Below are 20,058 nucleotides of genomic sequence, written 5' to 3'. Positions count from 1 at the left end.
GGTGTCCTCTAAATGTCCCCTACAGCCTCCACCATCCCTGACTATTGCCGTGCTGGCTGGGGCTGATGAGAGTGGTAGTGCAAAACATCTGGAGGGCACCAACTTGGGAAAAGCTATTCTATACTTTTCCAGGCCTACCCAGAGATGCCATCAAGGATTGAACTTGACACCTTCTGCATGCAAAGGATGAGCTTATTTCCATTGTGCATCACCCTCCCCATTCATTCATAAGTATCAACTGGAGCATAAATGAATGCAGACAGGAGTATCTGTCGTGGATTGCATGTGCAACTGCCTTAATTCCACATCATGCTTGTCCCCATTCAAAAGCACAGACTGTAGTATACATTTATGCAGATCTCGATAATTGTTGCACATTGCATGCACAATTGGCTTAATTGTACAACAATCTAGCCTGCTACAGAAGTGTAGAGAGGTTCATTTTCTGGTACATTTCTTGTTGTCATGCTTCACCCAATTATACTCAAAAAAGATTTAATTTTGCCAGCTTTTTTAAAAAAGCCAAATTTATATTTTTGTCAATCTTGCAATGTTATCCCTGAAAGGTAGAACACTTCAGATTGCAGTTTCTTTTAGAGCAGATAAATTCCAGTTGCATTTTAAAAAACTGAACACTTCTAGCCAGCTCTCTGCAAAGCTTAAATCAAGAAGAGGATGTGCTCGTGATGTATGCCGACCCTTTTTAGAACAGAGTTTGACTGCCTGTCTGTTCCTCTTTCCACCCAGGCTGGACTAGACAGCAGAATGGAGGGCGTAATAAAGCTCCGATGTCTGTTTATGTAGCTGTGTACTTTCATAACAAGGAAGGAGGGGAAGCAAAATGTATTCTATTTTTCAGTAATGGGGATTCTGTTGCTCTCTTGAAATGACGGAGCACTGACTTGACTTTGGGGGAATGCGACAGAAGATAAAAACTGTATTTGTGGGCAGGTGGAAAGTCCAGATAATTCAGCATTCTGCCTTCTGACACTAGGCAACTAAATGCCTTGGGAAAGATGTTTCCTAGCACACAATAGAGACAAGGTATCTCTTACTTATTTATCAGAATTATTATTACATGCTCTTCACCAGAAGGTCCCGGGGTGGGTCACAGCAATGTAAAATACAAGATTAAAAAAAGTTTGAAACAAATTTCAATCACAGCTAGTGTGGATCACTATATATCTCAAGCAGGCCTGCCAGCTTGGACCCGGGACTGTGGGTGCCTAGGGTCATGCATGCCATGGATGTACATGCATGCCCAATGTCAGCAAGCCCACCAGCGTGTGCACCTGATATCAGCTTGCCACCGTAGCATGCTGACGTCACACACAGACATCAGTGGATGTGCTGACATTGGACGTACTGATGTTGGATGCATATGGCCCGACACAAAAAATGGGTATCTGACCCCTTCATAGGGAATGCTGGGGGGGGGGGGGCTGAAGCACTCAGGGGGCCCCGTACCTGGTGCATAAGATCTCAAATTTCAAAAACCAGGGTAAAGAGGTGTATCTTTTTTTTAAAAAAATGATATTTATTAAGCATTTTAAAGTTACAGAAAAAACAAATAGACAAAGAAGAAAAGAAAAAAACAAGGGAAAAGCAAACAGCAGTCAAACAATACAAATCAATAAAAACAACAAAAAAACCCACATCAAAATCCAAAAAACAAAAGTAAACCACAAACATTTAAAAACAGATCCAATATTCCTAAATCCTTAACTGTCATGGCCTTATTTCATCGACCTCCTCACACCTCCCCTTTTTGTATTCCAGTTATTAATTATCACAGCAAGTCCTTCCCATTTTTCATAATATTGTCATTAAATTACCTTAATCTATTTTAACCTTATCTTACTATAAAAGACCCTAAAACTTAAAACTTAAATCTTATTTATACCAATTTCTCATAACCATAACATATTCTTGCATAGTTATTTTTAACATTTCTGCTAAAGCCAAATAGTTTCGTTCCAACATTTTTCTAATATTCATTAATTTTACAAAGCAATCCTAAATAAATTTTTTTAAAAACTTTCTTCCAATCTTCATCCAACGTCTCTTCCTCCTGGTCCCGGGTTTTGTCAGTCCTTTCTGTCCCATCCATCTAGCTCATTAACCTGGTAATCTTATGTCCGAGGCCCTTAAGTCTCTTCCATGTCCCTTCCACAGATCTTCTTCATATTTATACCTGTACTTTACTTTGTCTCCTGGTCCTTTCACTCGTGGAAACTCCAACTTGACAGTATTTTTGTCCCTTCTCGACAGATCAGCCCCTTTTCCATAGTCCACACTGAACTCCATGTGGTATTTAAAAGCATGTTTCAAGGTCCCTCCAGAGTTGAGGACCCCCACAACCCCAAACTCCTCACGGCCCATTGCCAGACTTGAAAAGTCAAGACATCCCTGCATAGGGTGGTCTATCCAGCCCCCCATCTCCAAGCCCAACAAAACTCTATCTCTCCAAATCTGGCTTTTTCCAAGTTCATTTGTCAAATCCAACAACTCATGTTCCTGCTGGGCCACAGCTCCCTCCATCTCTGCCACCCGAGGTCCAACAACAATCTCCTCCCTCATCTGATCTGTCAGAGCACACTCCTGAGTTGATTCCTGGGTGGGTTCTATATAGATACCCACTACCTGTCCAAAATTTCTAATCGCAACAGTCATCAAATCCGTCTTCTCATGTAACTGTTCCAATAAAGCACTTGTCTTACAGAAAGCACGCACCAGAGCCTCTGAATACATTGTTATGCAAGGTCAGAAGTCTGTTCCCACGATCTTAATCTGTTTGCAGCTGCGAAGCTCCCCAGTTCAAGTTTAATAACAGTTTCACAAGCTCCCTCTAGGGGAAGAACTTCTATTTGTATCAATCTTTTTTCTTTTGTTTTTTTAACAGCAGATCTAACAACAAAGTTTCCTTTTTCAGATATTTTGTCAGTATTTGTTCCTTTAAAATGCGAAAGAGAACAATGGAATCACTATGTTTCTCTTCTTTTAACTATCTGTCAAAAACATTTGTCTATAGTCAATGAACTTCCCAAAAACGTCTGTCCTGACACCCCGCTCCCAGGTTCAAGATGGTGGAAAATTACTTTTCTTTACTCTCTCTCCTGCAAGTTTAAACAATCTGGAAAAAATCCCACCTCTTCTCCTGCTTCCGAAGGGGGTTCAGTAGTTTTAGATGATGAAAGTTGATCCTTTACAAACGATTTTCTGAACTCTAGTTTGCCATGTCTTTGCTTTAATCTATCTACAAGAAACGGAAGGCTGACTTCCTGTTTAGACCTTCCCACTTCAGTGCCCAATTAAGAAGAATTTCCTAATCCAATTTTCCCTTCTACTCACAGATCGTTGTTTAAAATCCAATTGTCCAAATTTGATCTGCTCATGGGTAGTTGTTTTTGTAACCAAATTGTCCCAGGAAAAAGGTAGCGCTCTCTGGCAACGGCTGTGTGGCTTCGCTCCACGGAAGAAGCAGTTGACTCTCAGCACCGCGCCACTAGCCCCTCTTCGCTCCGGAGCCCGTAGTTGGGTTCCTTTACGGATTGGGGGAGCATGAAAGGTGCCCGCCGAGTCCCATGGTCACAGGCTTCCTCCGCCTGTGATTTTTTGAAGGGTCCCCGCTTCGCCGTAGTGGAACAGACCCGTTTTCCATGGAGCCAGTCCCTCCGGATCAGAGGGAGTCCGCCATTACCGATGGCGCCACCCCGGAAGTCAAGAGGTGTATCTTCCATATGTGACAAAAGCTGCACAATGAAGCAATGAAGGTGTCAAGCACACCTTTGTGGGGATGGGAATTCCACAACTTAGGAGCTGCCACAGAGAATGATGTTACCTTGGCCACATCTCCCATCTGGATAGACTTGCTAGAGAAACTCAGTAGACAGACTAGCAAATATGGGCTCTGATCAACTGGACCTTGTCAACTAGGACTGACTAGCATTGAAACTTCATACAGTTTGGATATTCCATGGATACATTTAAGATGAGAAGCATTTCTTGAAATGGTTAGAGATCCAGGGAGAGGGCTGGAAAACAGTCTCACACAGGAACACTGGAGCAGCTTTGAACTCTATTTGCCCAAGCCGATAAATTAGTTTGATCTGGCAGCTTTTATAAGGTCAAGCAATGTCACATGGTGCACTCTGGCTGAATGAGAGGCTTCCTTGGCTGGTGTACGTTGTCTCTTTGCAGTCCTTCCTTTGGCCAGAGTTGGGTTGTTGCCTTAGGGAAAAGATAACTTCCTTTTTACCCAGTCACACCATTGGTTTATACAACCAAGTATTGGCATTCTAGGGTTTCAGTCAGGGGTCTTTCCCAGCCCAGTGTGGAGATGTTGGGAATTGAACTTGGGGTTCCTGGTTGAATCCACTCCTGAATTCCCTCAGGCAACATTTTGGGTATTCACTTTAATGGGTTCAAAAAAGCAAAAACAAAACAAGACACCAGCATTGAATGGGATTTGTCAGATCATCTAATTCACCAGCCCTTTCTTGCAATGATATATAAGCAGAAAGATCTTCATAATATTAAGCCTTATAAGTAGAAAGTTACTCATAGTGATGTGCCTGTACCTCTGCACCCCGTGTCTCAGACCAGTTGCTTTGCGTTCTATCCTCAGAAGATAGGGCGAAGCACTACTCCTTTTTTCTGTTTCATTTTTCCTCCACTGACCCTGTGCAAACCTTCCTTGTACCCCCGATACGCCTTTCCTGCCCTGCTACTCCCAAGCCCATGCCTTTCCCCTCCCTGGCTGAAATGGAGGCCCAGCCATGATTGCTGTGTGCTGTGTTGCAGTTCACGGCCTATGGGAGGATTGGTCCCCCTGGAGTCTGTGCTCGATGACTTGTGGGCAAGGGTCGCGGACCAGAATGCGGCAATGCGTTGCTCCACAGCACGGCGGAAAGGCCTGCAAGGGGCCTGAGGTGCAGAATAAATCCTGCAATATCGCTCTCTGCCCTGGTTAGTAATTAGCTCCTTGGATTCCCCCCTCCCTTCCTTCACCCCTGCCAAGGTTTTCCTACTTTCCCAAAAGATAAGTAATCTTTTGTCTCTAGTCTGTACTAATAGATCAGAGGTCACAAACCTTTGGCTTATTAGATATTGCTGAACTACAACTTCCATCACCCCTGACCATTCATGATAATGGCTAGGGTTTATGGGAGTTGGAGTCCTACAACCTCAGGTGAGCTTCAAGTCCTCTGCCCCTTGACTAGACAGAGTCACATAATCATTTCTAAGCATGATAAAATGGTCTTCTGATATCACTAACATGGTCTGGGGGTTGAAGTTGTTTTTTAGCCTTTCAGGGCCTAGGTAATTTGTGATTTTTTTCAACATGAAGTGGGGAGTGTGAGAGGGAAAATCAGCTTGTGGTAGCCTTTTCCTCGGAAATGGTCTTTGGGGCTAAAATTCCTCCTGGGTGAGAGGAAAACTGCATTGCTGAATGCTGCAACCACACAGAAACACACACATACTGGCCTTACCCTAAACTATGGTTAGCACTAACCACAGTTTGAAGGTGGCTTGTTTTCTTAAACCATAGTGAAAACCATGGCTTCTGCTAGTTGGAAAACAAAACTGAAAGCTTCCAATGTGAAAACTGGAAGCTTTTACTTCTGTTTCCAACTAACTGTGGTTACTCATTAGAAACCGTAGCTTAGCATTAAGTCTAAACGTAACCAATTTGTTCCCATAGAAAAGGAGTGTAAGTCCTTTCACCTGAAGAGCTGTCTTTCTCCTAGAAGGAAGTAGGTTTCTTTCCACTGCCCACCCCCCACAACAGAGTAGTCAAAGGTTTGAAACTCTCACATGGTATAATCCAAGAAACGTTTCGCCACATACTGATGTTCACACCAAGCCCTGAATTAGACTTGGCCACAGAAAAAGGTCTCATTCCTGGGAGAGTAAACAAAGGAGGGGCTGTGCCTTTGAACAGAATCACTGGAGTGCCACTTGAGTGAAAAAGACAGGTCAAGGAGTGGGGATAAAATAGACGTTGTTCTTTCCACCCTCTAGCTGGAGCCAGTACAGTAGGGATCTCTCTTCTGATGTATGGAATTGACTTAGATTTGCCATCCTTCCCCCAATCTCTGTCCAGCACATACACGCATGCTTTATGAAATCTTCGGACTATTAGTGGTAGGCAGTGTCAGGAAGTAGGATGTCTAAGTGAATTAAAGACCCTCCTGGCTATAATGCTTCCTCCCGCTGCTTTTATCAGGTAGTGGAAATAAAAGAATAAAGAGTTAGCTCCCCAGGGAAGCTCAGGCTTTCACTTGATGCCTGCAGCTTCCATCACTAGCACAGAACACAAACAAACTTCTCCCCCAGCTGGCTCAAAGACCTTTGCACTCAGAAATCAGACTTCCAGTAACTTTCACTACTACTTTGAAGCAACAACAAAAAAATATTTGAAATAAAAACGCAAAGGTGTCCTAAGACCTTTAAGATATAAAGTGACAAATAATTAATCAACAGTTTAAGAGCATTTGGAGTACAATTAACACACACTAAAAAAATTGTTTAAAAAGAAAACTACCTTAGCCTGCTCATCAGTCTCGATTCATCCACCCTCCAAGGCAAAATCTGGTTTGTATGCCTTTGATCTAAAAGCATGCTTCACCCGTTTTAAATGTATTTATTCTGTTATTACTTTTATATCCCAGCTGTTCTCCAAGGTGGAGAACAACAACCCTGCGAGGTAGGTTGGATTGAAAGATGATGACTAGTCCAAGATCTCTCAATGAGCTTCATGGCTGAGGATTTGAACCTTGGTCTCCCAAGTCCTAGTCCAAAAACTCTAGCCACTACATTGCACTGGGCAAACCATTGTTTTCTTTAGCCTAACTGTGGTTTGTTGTTGGCTTACAAATTGTGGCTTGTTTTAACTATTGTTTGGCAGTCTTTCCAAACCCAACAGCCATGGTTTGTTCACCCCACACTCTCATCAAGCTACAAAAGCACAAGGCAAGAGCAGCTGGAAAACAACCCAAGTTTAGAGGAAACAAACCATGTTTTCTTTTTTCATCTGTGAGGTGATCTGTGGTTTGTTGAAAAACTATGGTTAAAACAACTGTGGCTTTGCATTAATGGCAGGGGGTCTTTGTATTTTTAAATGTGAATGCCAAATGGAATTAGATCCAGCTGTGCATTTCAGTACTGATTGTTCTGAAATATAGCTTGTTGGGTATTTTAGCATTACAGAAGAAGGTGTTTTGCGTTCTAAGCAGAACCAAGTAGCGTCAGATCACAGCCTGTCTGTAGTTCCACTAAGGAGGCTGCGACTCTCACTGGTTGCCATAAATCTCTTCAGAGAAACCAAGAGGGCTGCTTCCCGCATGCTTTTGTTTTTCCTCCTCTCCACGCTGCTCCTGTCCTTCGGGTTTTGTGTGCTTTTCAGAGCAAGACTGTCGGCCAGGCTTGTACAATAGGGAGCCCCTCTGGCCATACACGGCTCACCATCCAATTTTTGTGAGCTGCCTAGTGCCTGGGGCCACAAAAATGGGAAGGAGAAGAGTGTCTGGTGTCATGCAGCCCTGTTGGAAACAAAGCCTTCCTTGTTTGATTGGTTCATTGGGCAAAGGGGCCTTCTTAATGACTGATTTCGTACATGACCTCTGTCAACCTTCTGTGCTAAGTGAGGATTTTTGCAATTATATCCATGTGTCAGACACTGCAGGGTCTCTGGCTGTTGGCAGGACCAGACCTTGGAAGCAGTGGGTAATTTTCAGGAACATAGGAAGCTGCCTTATTCAGTGTCAAACCTGTGGTCCATCTAGCTCAGTATTGTCTGCACTGACTGGCAGCAGCTCTCCAGGGTTTCAGACAGGGACCTTTCCCAACCCTCTTTGGAGATTCCAAGGATTGGACCTAGGACCTTTGTGCAGAACAAATGCTCTGCCACTGAGCTGTGGCTCCTAGACAGTGCTTTATACCACTGGTCCATCTAGCTCAGCATTGCCTACACTTACTGGCAGCAGCTCTCCAAGGTTTCTGATGGAACATCTCCATTCCTAGCCCTATCTGGAGATGGCAGGGATTGAACCTGAGACCTTCTGCACACAAAGCATGTGTTCTAGCATGCTGCACTATGGCCCTTGCCCAAAGCTGCACTTGGCTAGCTGATTAGATGCCAAGGAGTGAGGAGTCCCAGACTGGAGATGTGGTCTGCAGTGGAAAGGGCAAGGCAAAGGAGGCAGGAAGGGAAGCACTTTAGCAAGGGCAGTAACACACCCAGTGGCTCATCCAGCATCAGACCAAGAAGCCAAAGCTGAACAGAGGTGTCACTGACCCCTGCCTCTGCCATATCTCTGTCTTGGCTGATGCTTGGCATTGGCTGGAGCCTTAAGATGGCCAATGAGGTCACCATCTCAACAGAGCCACTTTTGACATTCTGTATTAAGCCTCCAAGTCATGCTGAACCACAGACAGGTGGGGGCGGGGGAAGCAGAGCCAGCAAGGATGGAGAAGAGGGTGGGGCACTGAGGGTTTCTGATTTATCATGGTTTACCAGAAATGAGTAGCCTGCTGCTGACTGCCCAGTTGTTTCCACCTTGTTCCCTCCCTGGATAAACAAACCAGGGTGAAGCCTTCTCTTCCCTTTCTGCCTGAACCAAGGACTGCGGTTTGTTGCTTCCTAACAACTCGTGCTCTGTAAGGGCTCAACAAACTATGGCTTAAAGCTGGTTAGAGATCATGGCTTGTTAGGGAACAAGAAACCACAATCCCTGGTGATTGGTTGTTTAAATTTATATACTGCCTTTCTGCTCAGGTACTTAAGGTGATTTTATTTTAAACTCGCTAAAACAAATACATAGTTTTGAACCCAAAGGTGACCCCGTGGTGGTGACCAACTGAAGCAGGTCCTGGTTTTATTTTCCCTACTTGCCTCCCTTGCTCTCTTCTCCCTTCCCACAAGGCGAATGGTCATGTGCATGGGAGGGAACAGTAGGACTGGAAAAGACTCTGAAGTTGTCTTTGCCTGCCTCCCTCAAAGGATGGTTAGGATGCAATGGGAAGCCAAGCTCAGTTGTGAATCTCCCACTTGCACCAAGGGAGGAGCAAAGCAGGAATGCACCCTGACTTATTATTACAAGCAAATGTGGTCCATGTATATGTCGAGCCTTCGAGTCTAGATACACAAGCACCATATTTTTGTCTATTTATATCCTTCGGCCTTTAGAGTCACCATTCATTTCTTCCCTGCCCTGCATGTGGTGCAGGACGGAGCTTACTGATTGGAGCCATCTCAGTGGTGTTGCTGAGCTGTTCCTTGTGGGAAGAGACTTCTAGCAAATGGGCTTCCACCGGGTGTAGTGATGATGGTCATCAGCTTGGATGGCTTTTATGTACTGCATATTTATTTCATTTGCAGATTTATAAACAGCTTCACAACTGAAAGCTACCAAAGGGATGCACAAGAAGATAACACTCAAAAGATTACAGGCTCAGTAAAGTTAAAGCAATAAAATTTACAGAAGTTTTTTAAAAAAGGATTAGACTAGACAAATCCAAAGAAACTCCAAAGAAACACCAGCATCAAAAAGCATCTCTCCGCCTTCCAACCATCCTGCCATCAGCTCATGCTGGGGAGAGTTTAGTCATGCTAAACCTTCAGAGCAGGATAACACAAATTCATGGAGGACGGGGCTATCAGTGACTATGAATCACAAGGTCTCTGTTCTGCATCCATTGTTAGAGGCAACAAACCTCTGAATAGTGGTTTCTGGGGACCACAAGTCCAGCTTGCAGGATTTCCAGAGGCATCTAGTTGATACCTGTGGAATGCTGGGCGAGATGGGCCTTTGGCTTGATCCACCAGGGCTCTTCTCATGCTCTTAGCTGGTAGATGGCTCCTTGGGCCCAGAACCTCAAGGCCGTGTCCACCGACCCCACCATCTGCTTATGCTTCCAGTACCCAGCTGCTGCTCCCTCTTTACTCTTGTTCCAGAAGCCCTTCCACTATGGTAGACTGGGTGGGTGGGATTTGTTAGCTGATTTATTTTCCCAAATCCTAGTGATCCTGGCCAGAGGTGATCTGCATGGTGGGTAGGCGGGAGAGCTGGCCAGTTATCAATTGGAGCTGGCCCTGTGAGCTGCCGTGGGATGGAGATTCTTATACTAATACTGAAGGTTAAGCTAGAAGAGAGTTTAATGTATGGGGCAAATGTGGGTTGGAAGATCCTGCCTTAGAGGAGGTGGATGAGAAGCTGACAAGGACTGGTTAGGTGCCAAAAAAGAGACAGAGGGAGATCTTCATGGGGCATTTCCTTGTGCAACCTCCTCATGCACTAATTGAGCTTTTCCCTGTGTTTTTCTCTAATAGTGGAAGGCCAGTGGCTGGACTGGGGATCCTGGAGCCGCTGCTCGGTGTCGTGTTCCAACGGGACTCAGCAGCGCACCCGCAAATGCAGCGTCTCAGCTCACGGCTGGGCAGAGTGCCGAGGGGCTCATGCCGACGCCAGGGAGTGCTACAACCCCGAATGTCCAGGTAGGGAACCCATGAGTCTCCATATGCAGGTGGCAAGCAGACAGGGGAAGGTTGCAGTTGTTGCTCCAGAGGGACTGCAGAGCCAGTCGCCACATCTAAGTGAGAATCCCCAGCATGCTAGTGATGGACGTGGCTAGCTTGGGTGTGGTTGTGGCTTGTGGGCACAGCTTGGGTCTTTTGCAGCCAGTTCCCAGGAGAGTAGGCAGGTCAAGCTACCACAGGTAACTCTTCCAAAGACTTCTAGAAAGTCATTTCCCTAGGAAGCTACAGAGTGAGACAAGTGGAGGCCTCTGGTGCTTGTATGTCACCTAAGAGTGTGTGCACTAAGGCCTTGGCGTCCCCTCCAGGTAGAAACAGTCAGCACCTGCAATTGGTAAGTCTCTAGAGTGGCTGAGCCTGGTCTCCTCCTTTGTCTGGTAAGCAGAGCCCCTGCCTGCTGCACCATAGGCTATAGCTGCTTTAGCCTCAAACATTTTCATTACAATTCACCACCCTGCGTACAGTTTCTCCTGACAGAGTTAGTGGTTTTATCAGTGCAGCAAATAAGGAACAATTATCTCTAAATAACTCAAGCCCAAGCCTCCAGCTTTGATCATCACAGACCTCCAGGGACCACAGTCTGAAGCACAAATTGTCCGAGTCTCATTTCGGGTTCGGCTGCCCATAGTCAGGGGATAGGGGAATATTTATTCTTTCTTTTTTAAAAAGGAAAACCACCCTGTGATCATTGTGTGCACATCAACTTAGCTCTCAGGTTGGCTTTCCATCAAATGAAAATCTTTAAAACAATCACGAAGCAATTTATAAAACAAAATAACAGCAATATAGTTAAAACAACCAAGTTAAAACAGCAGGGGGCAGGGGAACCACAGCCAATCCAGCAAAACCGAGCTAACATTTACATGCTGTGCCAGTGGCGAAGATAACAAGATTTCCAGGAAGGCGTCAGAGGTGGCGTAGATGAGCTTTGCTGCGGGGAGTATCCCACAACTGGAAAGGCCTCTCTTTAGTTACCAGCTTCCTCATTTCAGAAGTCAGGGACACCTGATGAAAGGCCTCTGATGATGACCAAGGACAAACAGGAAGAGAAAAGAGGGTGCTTCTCGGTCTGGGCTCTTCCCTTGAGCAAGAGGTGCAGCTCTCTGGCTTTAAAGTCCTGTCTTGCTACTGTGATGCAGACCTTGGGATTGCTCCCACCCAGCTCCTCGTCTGAGTTCCACAAGCTCAAGCTTGGCAGGGCAGGCCTTTGACATCAGCCCCGTGCTCTGCCAATCTGTCTGGAGCGACAGCTGCTCTCCATAAAGCCGCTGCTCTTAATACGGCGGGTTCGGAGATGCCAGTCATCCAGCGGCAGTGACAGATGGCCTCCGGCTTCTGCCTCCTCTTCCCCCTCTGGCATCAATTTTCATTTGCCAGTTTTTATTGAGGAGTGACAGCCAGTGATGGAGACCTGAAATCAACAAGTAGCTGCGTCCAGGACTGGTTGTAGGGTCATGAGATCTCTGAAGCCAGCCTATGCCAAGTTGGTTCCCTCCAGATGTTTTGGAGTACAACTGCCATCAGCCGCAGCTAGTGGCCGAGGAGAAATTCTATAAAACTCACATTTAAAGGTGAATCTATCAAACTCACTCTTTCCAAAACAATATGAGAACCAAAACACCATCGTCCTAATTTTCGTCCCAAATTCACACCTTTCCTAATTTTGTGATGCAGTTCCCCAACCAAGCAGTGTTTACAAAAAATACATATATTGGGGGAAGTGTGCCTAAAAAGAAATATATTAGTGAAAATAACATACAAAAATACATTATATTATTATAAATCGCTTGCAAAAATGTGTACGTTAGTCAAAACTGCATACCACATGAGCTTATTGGGAGAAATTTGTACAAAAACACTGAAGAATTTTCATGAGGATTTAAAACAAAATTTGCAAACTGCTGCTGAAATGAGGAGAATTGAATTTAAGATAAGAAAAATGAGAAACTGAGTCAACCAATATTGACTGATCCTTCCATCCCTAGCCCTAGCAAACAGGACTGGGGCTTCTTCTTTTTGCAGGTGACCAAAGCAATCTCTGTTCTTATTCATTGGTTTTTAAATTTGCAAACCTGCTTCAGACTCTGGGATGTTCATAGTTTGCAATAGTTCACATAGTAAATATGACAGAAGTGACACTTGAACTCTGACCTCCCTGATCTAATTCTGACTTGCTATCTATGAGATCAATCCTATGGCCGATTTACTGCAATTTTCATTACAGTTCAAGAAATGGGTTGGCTAGCGCACACTGCTGGTTGTTGTGATAATAAAATGGTGGCTGGACGGAACCATTTACACTGTCTTGACCTCCTTGGGGGAAAGGTGGGCTTTGAAATGAAGAAGTATGAGAAGCTCTCTGCATAATGGTTCTGCTATGCCTTTGAATTTCAACATTGCCTTTCCTGCTCATACTGGCTCAGCCTTTAAGCAAAACGGTTTCACTGGACAAAAAGCTCTTGGCATTTAAATGCTGCATAACAGCATCTTGGATGGACAGGCGGACCAAAAAGAGTAAAACAGTATCATGGGTGCTGCTATCTATACGTTGCTTCTTTGTGACCTTGAGCCCCAGCTGTATCTATTGGGCACAGTTTCTCATGCTGACCTTTAAAGATGGCCCCAAAGAGGATCTCAGTATGCAGAAAGACAGGAACCCAGTTGAGGTGGGTGGTTTGGTTGGCTCATGGAGGAATTGCCAGTGGGCTGGCTCTGGGAGCAAAACTTTTGCCCAGCCCAGATAGGCTCAAGCATAGTTTTAAATACAGAGAATCAGGGATTGACAGCAAGCTCCAGTGGTGAAAGCCTTATTCTGCCTACTGCAGGCATGAGCGTGGGGTGGGCTTGCCAAGTTCAAGCGTTCTTCCTTTTTAAAAAATGAAACAAAACTCATTGAACATACAGAACATGATGTGCTATCAGGCTGTGTGCTAGGAGTTTGTCTCTCCATTGGAGGGGGGCCACACCTGAATCCTGAAATGCCTAGGAAAAGGGCAATAGCACTGACAGAGGAGATGGGATTTAAACGCAGAAGGAAAGACAAGCTGGTGCCGTGTAGAGGAGGCTGGAGCAATCGTTCCCCAACTGTGCCAGACGAGAGCTGTTATTGTGTCCCTGATAAATGCATTTGCGAGGCTCAACAGTGTGCCCCCCCCCCGGTGCCTTCTATGCTACCTGCATAAAGGTATCAGTAAATACCCTCTCAAAAATTCACAATGAACCAGAGACTGTTTGCTTTTCCTGCTCAGTTCCTGTTTGCACTGGCTCAGCCTCTCCTCCATTGAACATGTCCACATTGTACTGGATGTGCATCCTTCCATTCTGAGCAGATGAGTGGTGCAAAGAGCTTCTCTCCATGAGCAAACATGAATGTTAGAGCCTCTCCCTCCATTAATGGGGTGGCCACAGAGGGGCACGTTTGCATACCATCCTGTGGTCTTCTCCAAGGTTTATTCTAAGCTCCCCCCACCCCACTGCATAAGCAGGCAGAACACTTCCCACTGACAAACTTTCTGTAACTGAAAGAAATAATAACGCAAAAGAGGGAAGAGAACATAAGAATCTACAGAGAAAGAGACAAGAAGAATAAATAACAGAGAACAGAGGACAAACAGGAAATTTGGGGAAATGAAAAAGATAGTGAGGGAGCAAGAAAACAGAGGTGCCTTGAAAAGAATCCCTACTCCAGTTATTTTGAGGAAGATATTATCTCCCTTCCTTAACCTGTATTGATTCCCTTTCCCCACAAAGCATAACTGAAACTGTGCTCTCACCAGAAATGACTTGAATTTGCCTCCTATTACAAAACAGCTGTAAAATATGATGGAGATTCGGTACTGAGGGTTAATGGAGCACCTTCACAAAATGGCTGCTCAAAGACAAAAAGTTGCTACCTCTAACCCATGTATTATTTTCAACACTGTCTGGAATAAGGCCCAGGACACAAACCTATTAATATCAATGTATCTGTCTGTCCTTGAGTCTGTCTGGGGCTTCAGTTTGCCTTGTGCTTCTTGCCCTACCTATTCCATCCTGTAAAGCCTTGCAGTCTGTGGGGCCTGGCAGAGGAAGGGAGAGGGCCTTCTTGTGTCAGTCTGGGAGTCTCTAAGGTGAAATGAACTTTACAGAAGTCTTTAGCATTAGAGATGAGTCATCTTCAAGGATTAGTTTTCCATGGCAGGGGAAGAACAAAATACTGTCAAACAGAAACAAAGCTCCAGGGATCTTAGGAACTGTTGTGTGACCCATAGGACAGGGCCTGTCCTCTGTTGCATCTACTGTTACGATCAGCAATAGAAAATGGAGGGGTTAGAGAAAGAAGAACAAGGAGCCTCCACAAAGAGCTGAAAGGACATTCTTTAGCTCTGATTTCTGTATTGAAGGAGGGTGGACTAAATGACCCTTTGAGTTCCTTCCAACCCTACAAGTCTGATTATGTGAGACTGGCAGGACTTGCCAAGCTTCCTGTTGAAATATAGAGAACTAGCTGTGCTACCAGGTTTAAGTTCTGCTGAAAGAGCAAGCAGCAAGGAGTCACGTCAAGGCCTGAGGAGAACTGCAGCAGATGGAGACAGTTTTGGGACCACAGTTTGCTGAATACTGATTTACACCACTTTCCCCTAGAAAATAGTTTCTTGCTGGCTGAGACAAACACATAGTTTGTGTCTGTAGGGGTGTTTAGATAGAGACAAAGGAAGGAAATTGGTTATACTGCTTTCTTTTAACCGTTGCATTCAATTCAACCACCCCAGATGCCAATATTCTGTATATGCTTTCAACATAAAACTTCCTTTTGCCAAGACTGTTGTGTTAGCACTTTGTACAAGAATGAAGAAATATCCAACTAAGGCTGTTGGTGCAAAAGCAGCTCCCATGCAGCACTTCCTGGTGGCACCCAACAATTCACCACCATCACCCACTGCAGTGATTGTGCATCATACACCACCTACCAACCAGAAGCGGAGCTAGCTGCTCCAGCACCCGGAGCGGTGCACATGCTGTACACCCGGGGGCAGGGCGAGCATCCTGGGGGGGCAGGGTGGCGAGGTCACCCCCCTCAGGGATGACACCTGGGGTGGGTCACACCCACTGCACCCTCTTCCTCCGCCAGTGCTACCAACACAAATTTTGTAGCTATGTTTAAGGGTGTGGTGTTTTTTCCCCCCAGAGCAAAACTACTCACATCCTCCAGTCCTAGACAATTTGGCCATCTTGAATCAAAATAAATTTTAACATAGAATCATACTCAGCATAATGTGAAAGGGGGCCCAATGACACAACTCTGTGATCTTTTGTTCTGTGTTTGTTTTGTGGTGATATATAATGATTTTATATCTATATATATTGTTTAAGTAAAGTTCAATATGGGTCAATAAATGTGTTTGACTAGTCAAGTAATTGGTCCCATAATACACGATTGAGACAAGGTTATGAAGATTTGAAAGGAACCAGCATACATCTTCATTTTCTGTTTCTTTTTATCTTTTCTCATCTACCTTTTTTAGAATCTACCCAACTCCTTGTTAAATCCCATATACTCAACTGTGCAAAATCATATTTCACCCTGAACCCTTTTTTGACATTGCACAAAACGTGTCTAGCTGCTCATTAGAAAAAAAAAACTTTGGTCCTGTCTCCTTTTCTGCTCTTTGGACACGGCAGTCATTTTGTGTAATGCCAACGCTCCATGAGAGCTATTGTGTGATACTTTATCATGATACTTTAAATGCCCCCACTGGCTCAAAAAGGTTGGCAACCCCTGCAATAATGAGAAAAGGCTCCTCCATGCCCAAAGTATATACCCATAAATGAATCTGCCCACTGTGTCTCTGAAGGGTTTCCTGTGCCAGCCTAGCTTTCTTCCAATCTGCCTCTGTCATACGTGAGCAATCTACTGCACCTCTATATTAGGTAATATTGGATCATCCCTGATGCAGAGAGGCAATAGAATTACCCACCTGTGGAAGAGGCCTCCCACTGTTTCTCTGAGTGAGTCACTGGAAGAAGGCAAGGCCAGAGCAATCAGTCTCCAGGGGAGGCAGGAGATTCTGGGCCATTCAGTCAAGAGGCAATGATCTCTCAGAGGATCCATGCCTAGAGCAAGGACTCACACAGAAACTAAGGTGTGGCTCCACTCCTCCAAGGATGGGCAATTCTTGCACAGCCTTTTTGGTAGTAGATGATGAAGTGTGCTTCCAGTTTTAATTCAAGGAAAGTGTGCCTCTGCTATCAACAGAAATTTGGGAAATTGGAGGCTTTTGTGCTGGCTTTGAATGTGGGAAACCTGGATCCAGATCTGGCCAGCTGTCTGCTTGTTGGTTTGAGGTGGGTTTCGGTTCTTGATGTGGTGTTGTCTCTTCCTGCATTTGGTAGCAAGGCACGTTAAACCCTGCTACTCAAGCTGGTTGAAATCTGCAGGATTCAGAACCTTGAAAGAAACTTGCCTCCTGAAGAATGAAAATGAATCCCATTTGTTAAAGGGCACCCTTGCGGTCATGGCCTGGTTGGGAAGGGGAGAGGGGCATTTTAGCTTAAATGAGATCTGAATTATTGATAAATGCGTTTAATCATCTGTGGAATATTTGATTAAAGTAATTATCAGCCGGCACAGTTGCATCCCAATGATAAAGAAGGACTTCTTCTATCTCCTTGCCATTCTGTCAAGTCCTCCAGCTAATATGACTCTAAATTGGGAGGGTGTGTGAGCGAGTGAGAGAGATGGTTTAGAAAGGTCTACTAATTCTTCCTTTCTGCTCCCCTGAACTGAAGCTGATAGCAAGTGGGGTCCATGGAACCACTGGAGTTTGTGCTCCAAGACGTGCGATACGGGCTGGCAGAGGCGCTTCCGCATGTGCCAGGGGACGGGCGTGCAAGGCTACCCATGCGAGGGCAGTGGGGAGGAAGTCAAGACATGCAACGAGAAGAAATGCCCAGGTAACTGGCCTTGCCGCCTGGCCGAGTCCTTCCCAAGCAGCGCTCCACCAGACATCCCAGTTTATTCTGGAAAGTGACAAGAGGTCCTCGCCTTTCCTCTAACAAAAGGATTCATTCATTCATTCATTCATTCATTCATTCATACTAAAAGGACTCAGCCTCATTGTGTCATGTGAGCAGCCTATCCTTCTATTGGTCCTTCACTTTTTCTGCCCACCCACCACCCCTAACAGGGTGTGCTGCCCATCTGCAATTTGTATCTTTGCAAATCACCTCTCCAATTGGTTTGTGTTGCCCATCTCTCAGTTCCCTTCCCCCAACCCCTCCCCACAGCTCTATATTATAAGGTTACCAGACGTCCCCTGATTTACAAATCAGTCCCCTGACAAAATCCACCCATTCCGACTGAAGTTGAAAAGTGGCCCCAGATTCATTGAAAAAAATCTGGTAACCTTACTATATCAGGGTTTCTGGGAAGATGAATTAACCTAGTGAGCCACCTAGGACTGTGTGGGCCCAGGCTGCTAAGGAAGAGAAGGTAATAAAGAGACAAGACATTCATGTTTTGTGATTGACAGACATTATGAAGGCCCTAGATCTACAGGATCTGATATGAATTCTAGGATCATGGTTTTTGGCTTCTATCTGGTCAATAGAGCAAGTCCCAGAAGGTCAAGGGTTCAAATATGCTCTCCATTCCTGCTTCTGACAGTCTGGTTGTTTTTTTTCTTAAGTACAGCAAACTCTCTTATCCAAAAAGTCTATCAAAATGCATGCATGCATTCCTCAAAAAAAATTGTGGCTTTTCTCACTTGATACATACATACACCTGCTATGCTGAGCGAACCATCCACTCATACATCAGCCTGTTCACATTTCATCAACTATGGATTCAGCTGAGTTCCCACTGAAAGGCAAACCTACCTAATACAGCTTTCTGAAACAATATGCAAACCAAAACACAACCACCGTTTGGAATTCACAGGTCTTCGAATTTTGCAATGTAGCTCACCACCCAAGTTATGTATGCAAAAATGCATATACTGGGGTGAAATGTGCATAGAACTGCATATATAAGTGAAGAAACATTCTGTTAGGCATAATTGCATGAAAAAATGTGTATATGAGGAGAAATGAACACTAAAATGCTGATTGAAAAGGAGGTTATCTAACTCCTGGTTGTTTAACAATAACAACTGCAAGTAATTGGCAATCGTTTTAATGGTTTCTATTGTACACACATTTACTTACCAAGCAAAACTAAATTCTATTAATTTAACCAAAATATCTTTCGAATTCACAAGTCATGTTACAGCTTTTTAGCATCCCTCATTTTTGCAATTTGAAAGTTGGAAAATTCAACTTTCCCAGGGGGCATCTGGTTGCTAGACTAGATAGGCCTTTGGTCTGATCCAACAACATCAAGGCTCTTCTTTTGTTCCTCCCACAGCCTACCATGAAATGTGCAAAGACGAGTATGTGATGTTGATGACTTGGAAGAAAGCTGCTGCTGGTGAGATTGTCTACAACAAATGCCCATCCAATGCTACAGGTAGGCAGCTGCATGGGTGGAGATCCACATTTTTTAAGCAGAGTGAAGCCTTGTGGATGACAGACAGCAAGATGAAAGGAGGTGACCTGCAGGTCTACCTGCCAACCTGAGTTTCCTGCTAAGGACTCAAGGCACTGCCACTTCATAAGGGATGTCTGCACTAGCTGAGCAGATTTCAGCTACATGGTTCTGCTCTGGTTTGTACTGCAAGATGACTGGCTTCTTCAGTCCCAAAAGTAGAACTGTCCCAAGGTAGTTGCTAACCCCCCGTGATATTCTTTACTGAATCCTTCACCAACCTAGTGCTCTCCAGATGTTTTGGACCACAACTCCCATAAGCCCCAGCTACTGGATGGGGCTGATGGGAGTTGTAGTAGAATAGCATTCAGAGGGCACTGAGTTGGCAAGGCTATCTTCGTACAAGTGTCTATGAACTCCCCAGTTCTTGGGCATTGACCTGCATTTCATTCTTCACCCATGTTGATCTTAATATTAAAGAAATCAGATTGCACACACGTTTACCTCCTCATTAAAACCAAAACCTCTTTCCAGCTTCCTCTGCAAAATTTTCACAGAGCCTTGTATTTTGCAAGCCTCCAATGAATATGTCCTTTTGAATATTCCCTCTGCTCCCCTTGCAGATTTGTGGGCACTTGCAAATTTAACAGCGTTGAAAAAGGCACAGATCTGGCTGCATGCAATTTCTACATTATTGGGGTTTCTTAATGGAAATAAACACCACTACTTGAAAGAATAGCTCAGTTGCTAAGGGAGAAAGAAGCCCACACTGAAATAGAATGCAGTGTGCAAGGCTTGTCCTCAGCACTGCACATGGGGAACCCAGGAGCATCATATTCTATAAAATAATTAGATGGTACTAGAGGCCCTGACCTCTCTGGGTCTGGAGTTCATGTCTGTGCCATGGTCTGCTGAGAATGTCTATTAAAGGTACAGTATTTTAAATGTTTTTATTCAAGCCCCATAATAAGCACATTTACAAACATAGTTGGAAAGAGAGGGGTTTCTTGGGTGGGGA

At 44.7% G+C, this 20,058-nt stretch overlaps 1 protein-coding gene across 5 annotated transcripts in view; it reads left to right on the top strand.

The window, feature by feature from the left end:
• The window catches only part of ADGRB2 (adhesion G protein-coupled receptor B2), a 238,809-nt gene that overhangs the window by 158,275 nt on the left and 60,476 nt on the right, over positions 1–20,058 (top strand). For all 5 annotated transcript variants that reach the window (XM_081019589.1, XM_081019591.1, XM_081019592.1 and 2 more), the window contains exons 5-7: positions 10,334–10,498; positions 17,306–17,470; positions 18,921–19,022. In XM_081019589.1, coding sequence (XP_080875715.1) covers positions 10,334–10,498; positions 17,306–17,470; positions 18,921–19,022 — 432 coding nt within the window. The remainder of the gene's footprint in view (positions 1–10,333; positions 10,499–17,305; positions 17,471–18,920; positions 19,023–20,058) is intronic.

This window comes from Podarcis pityusensis, assembly GCF_964106645.2.
Source record: "Podarcis pityusensis genome assembly, chromosome: 8".
NCBI lineage: Eukaryota > Metazoa > Chordata > Lepidosauria > Squamata > Lacertidae > Podarcis > Podarcis pityusensis.
The sequence above is the reverse complement of the archived record's forward strand: the minus strand, read 5'-3'. Positions and strand labels throughout refer to the sequence as shown.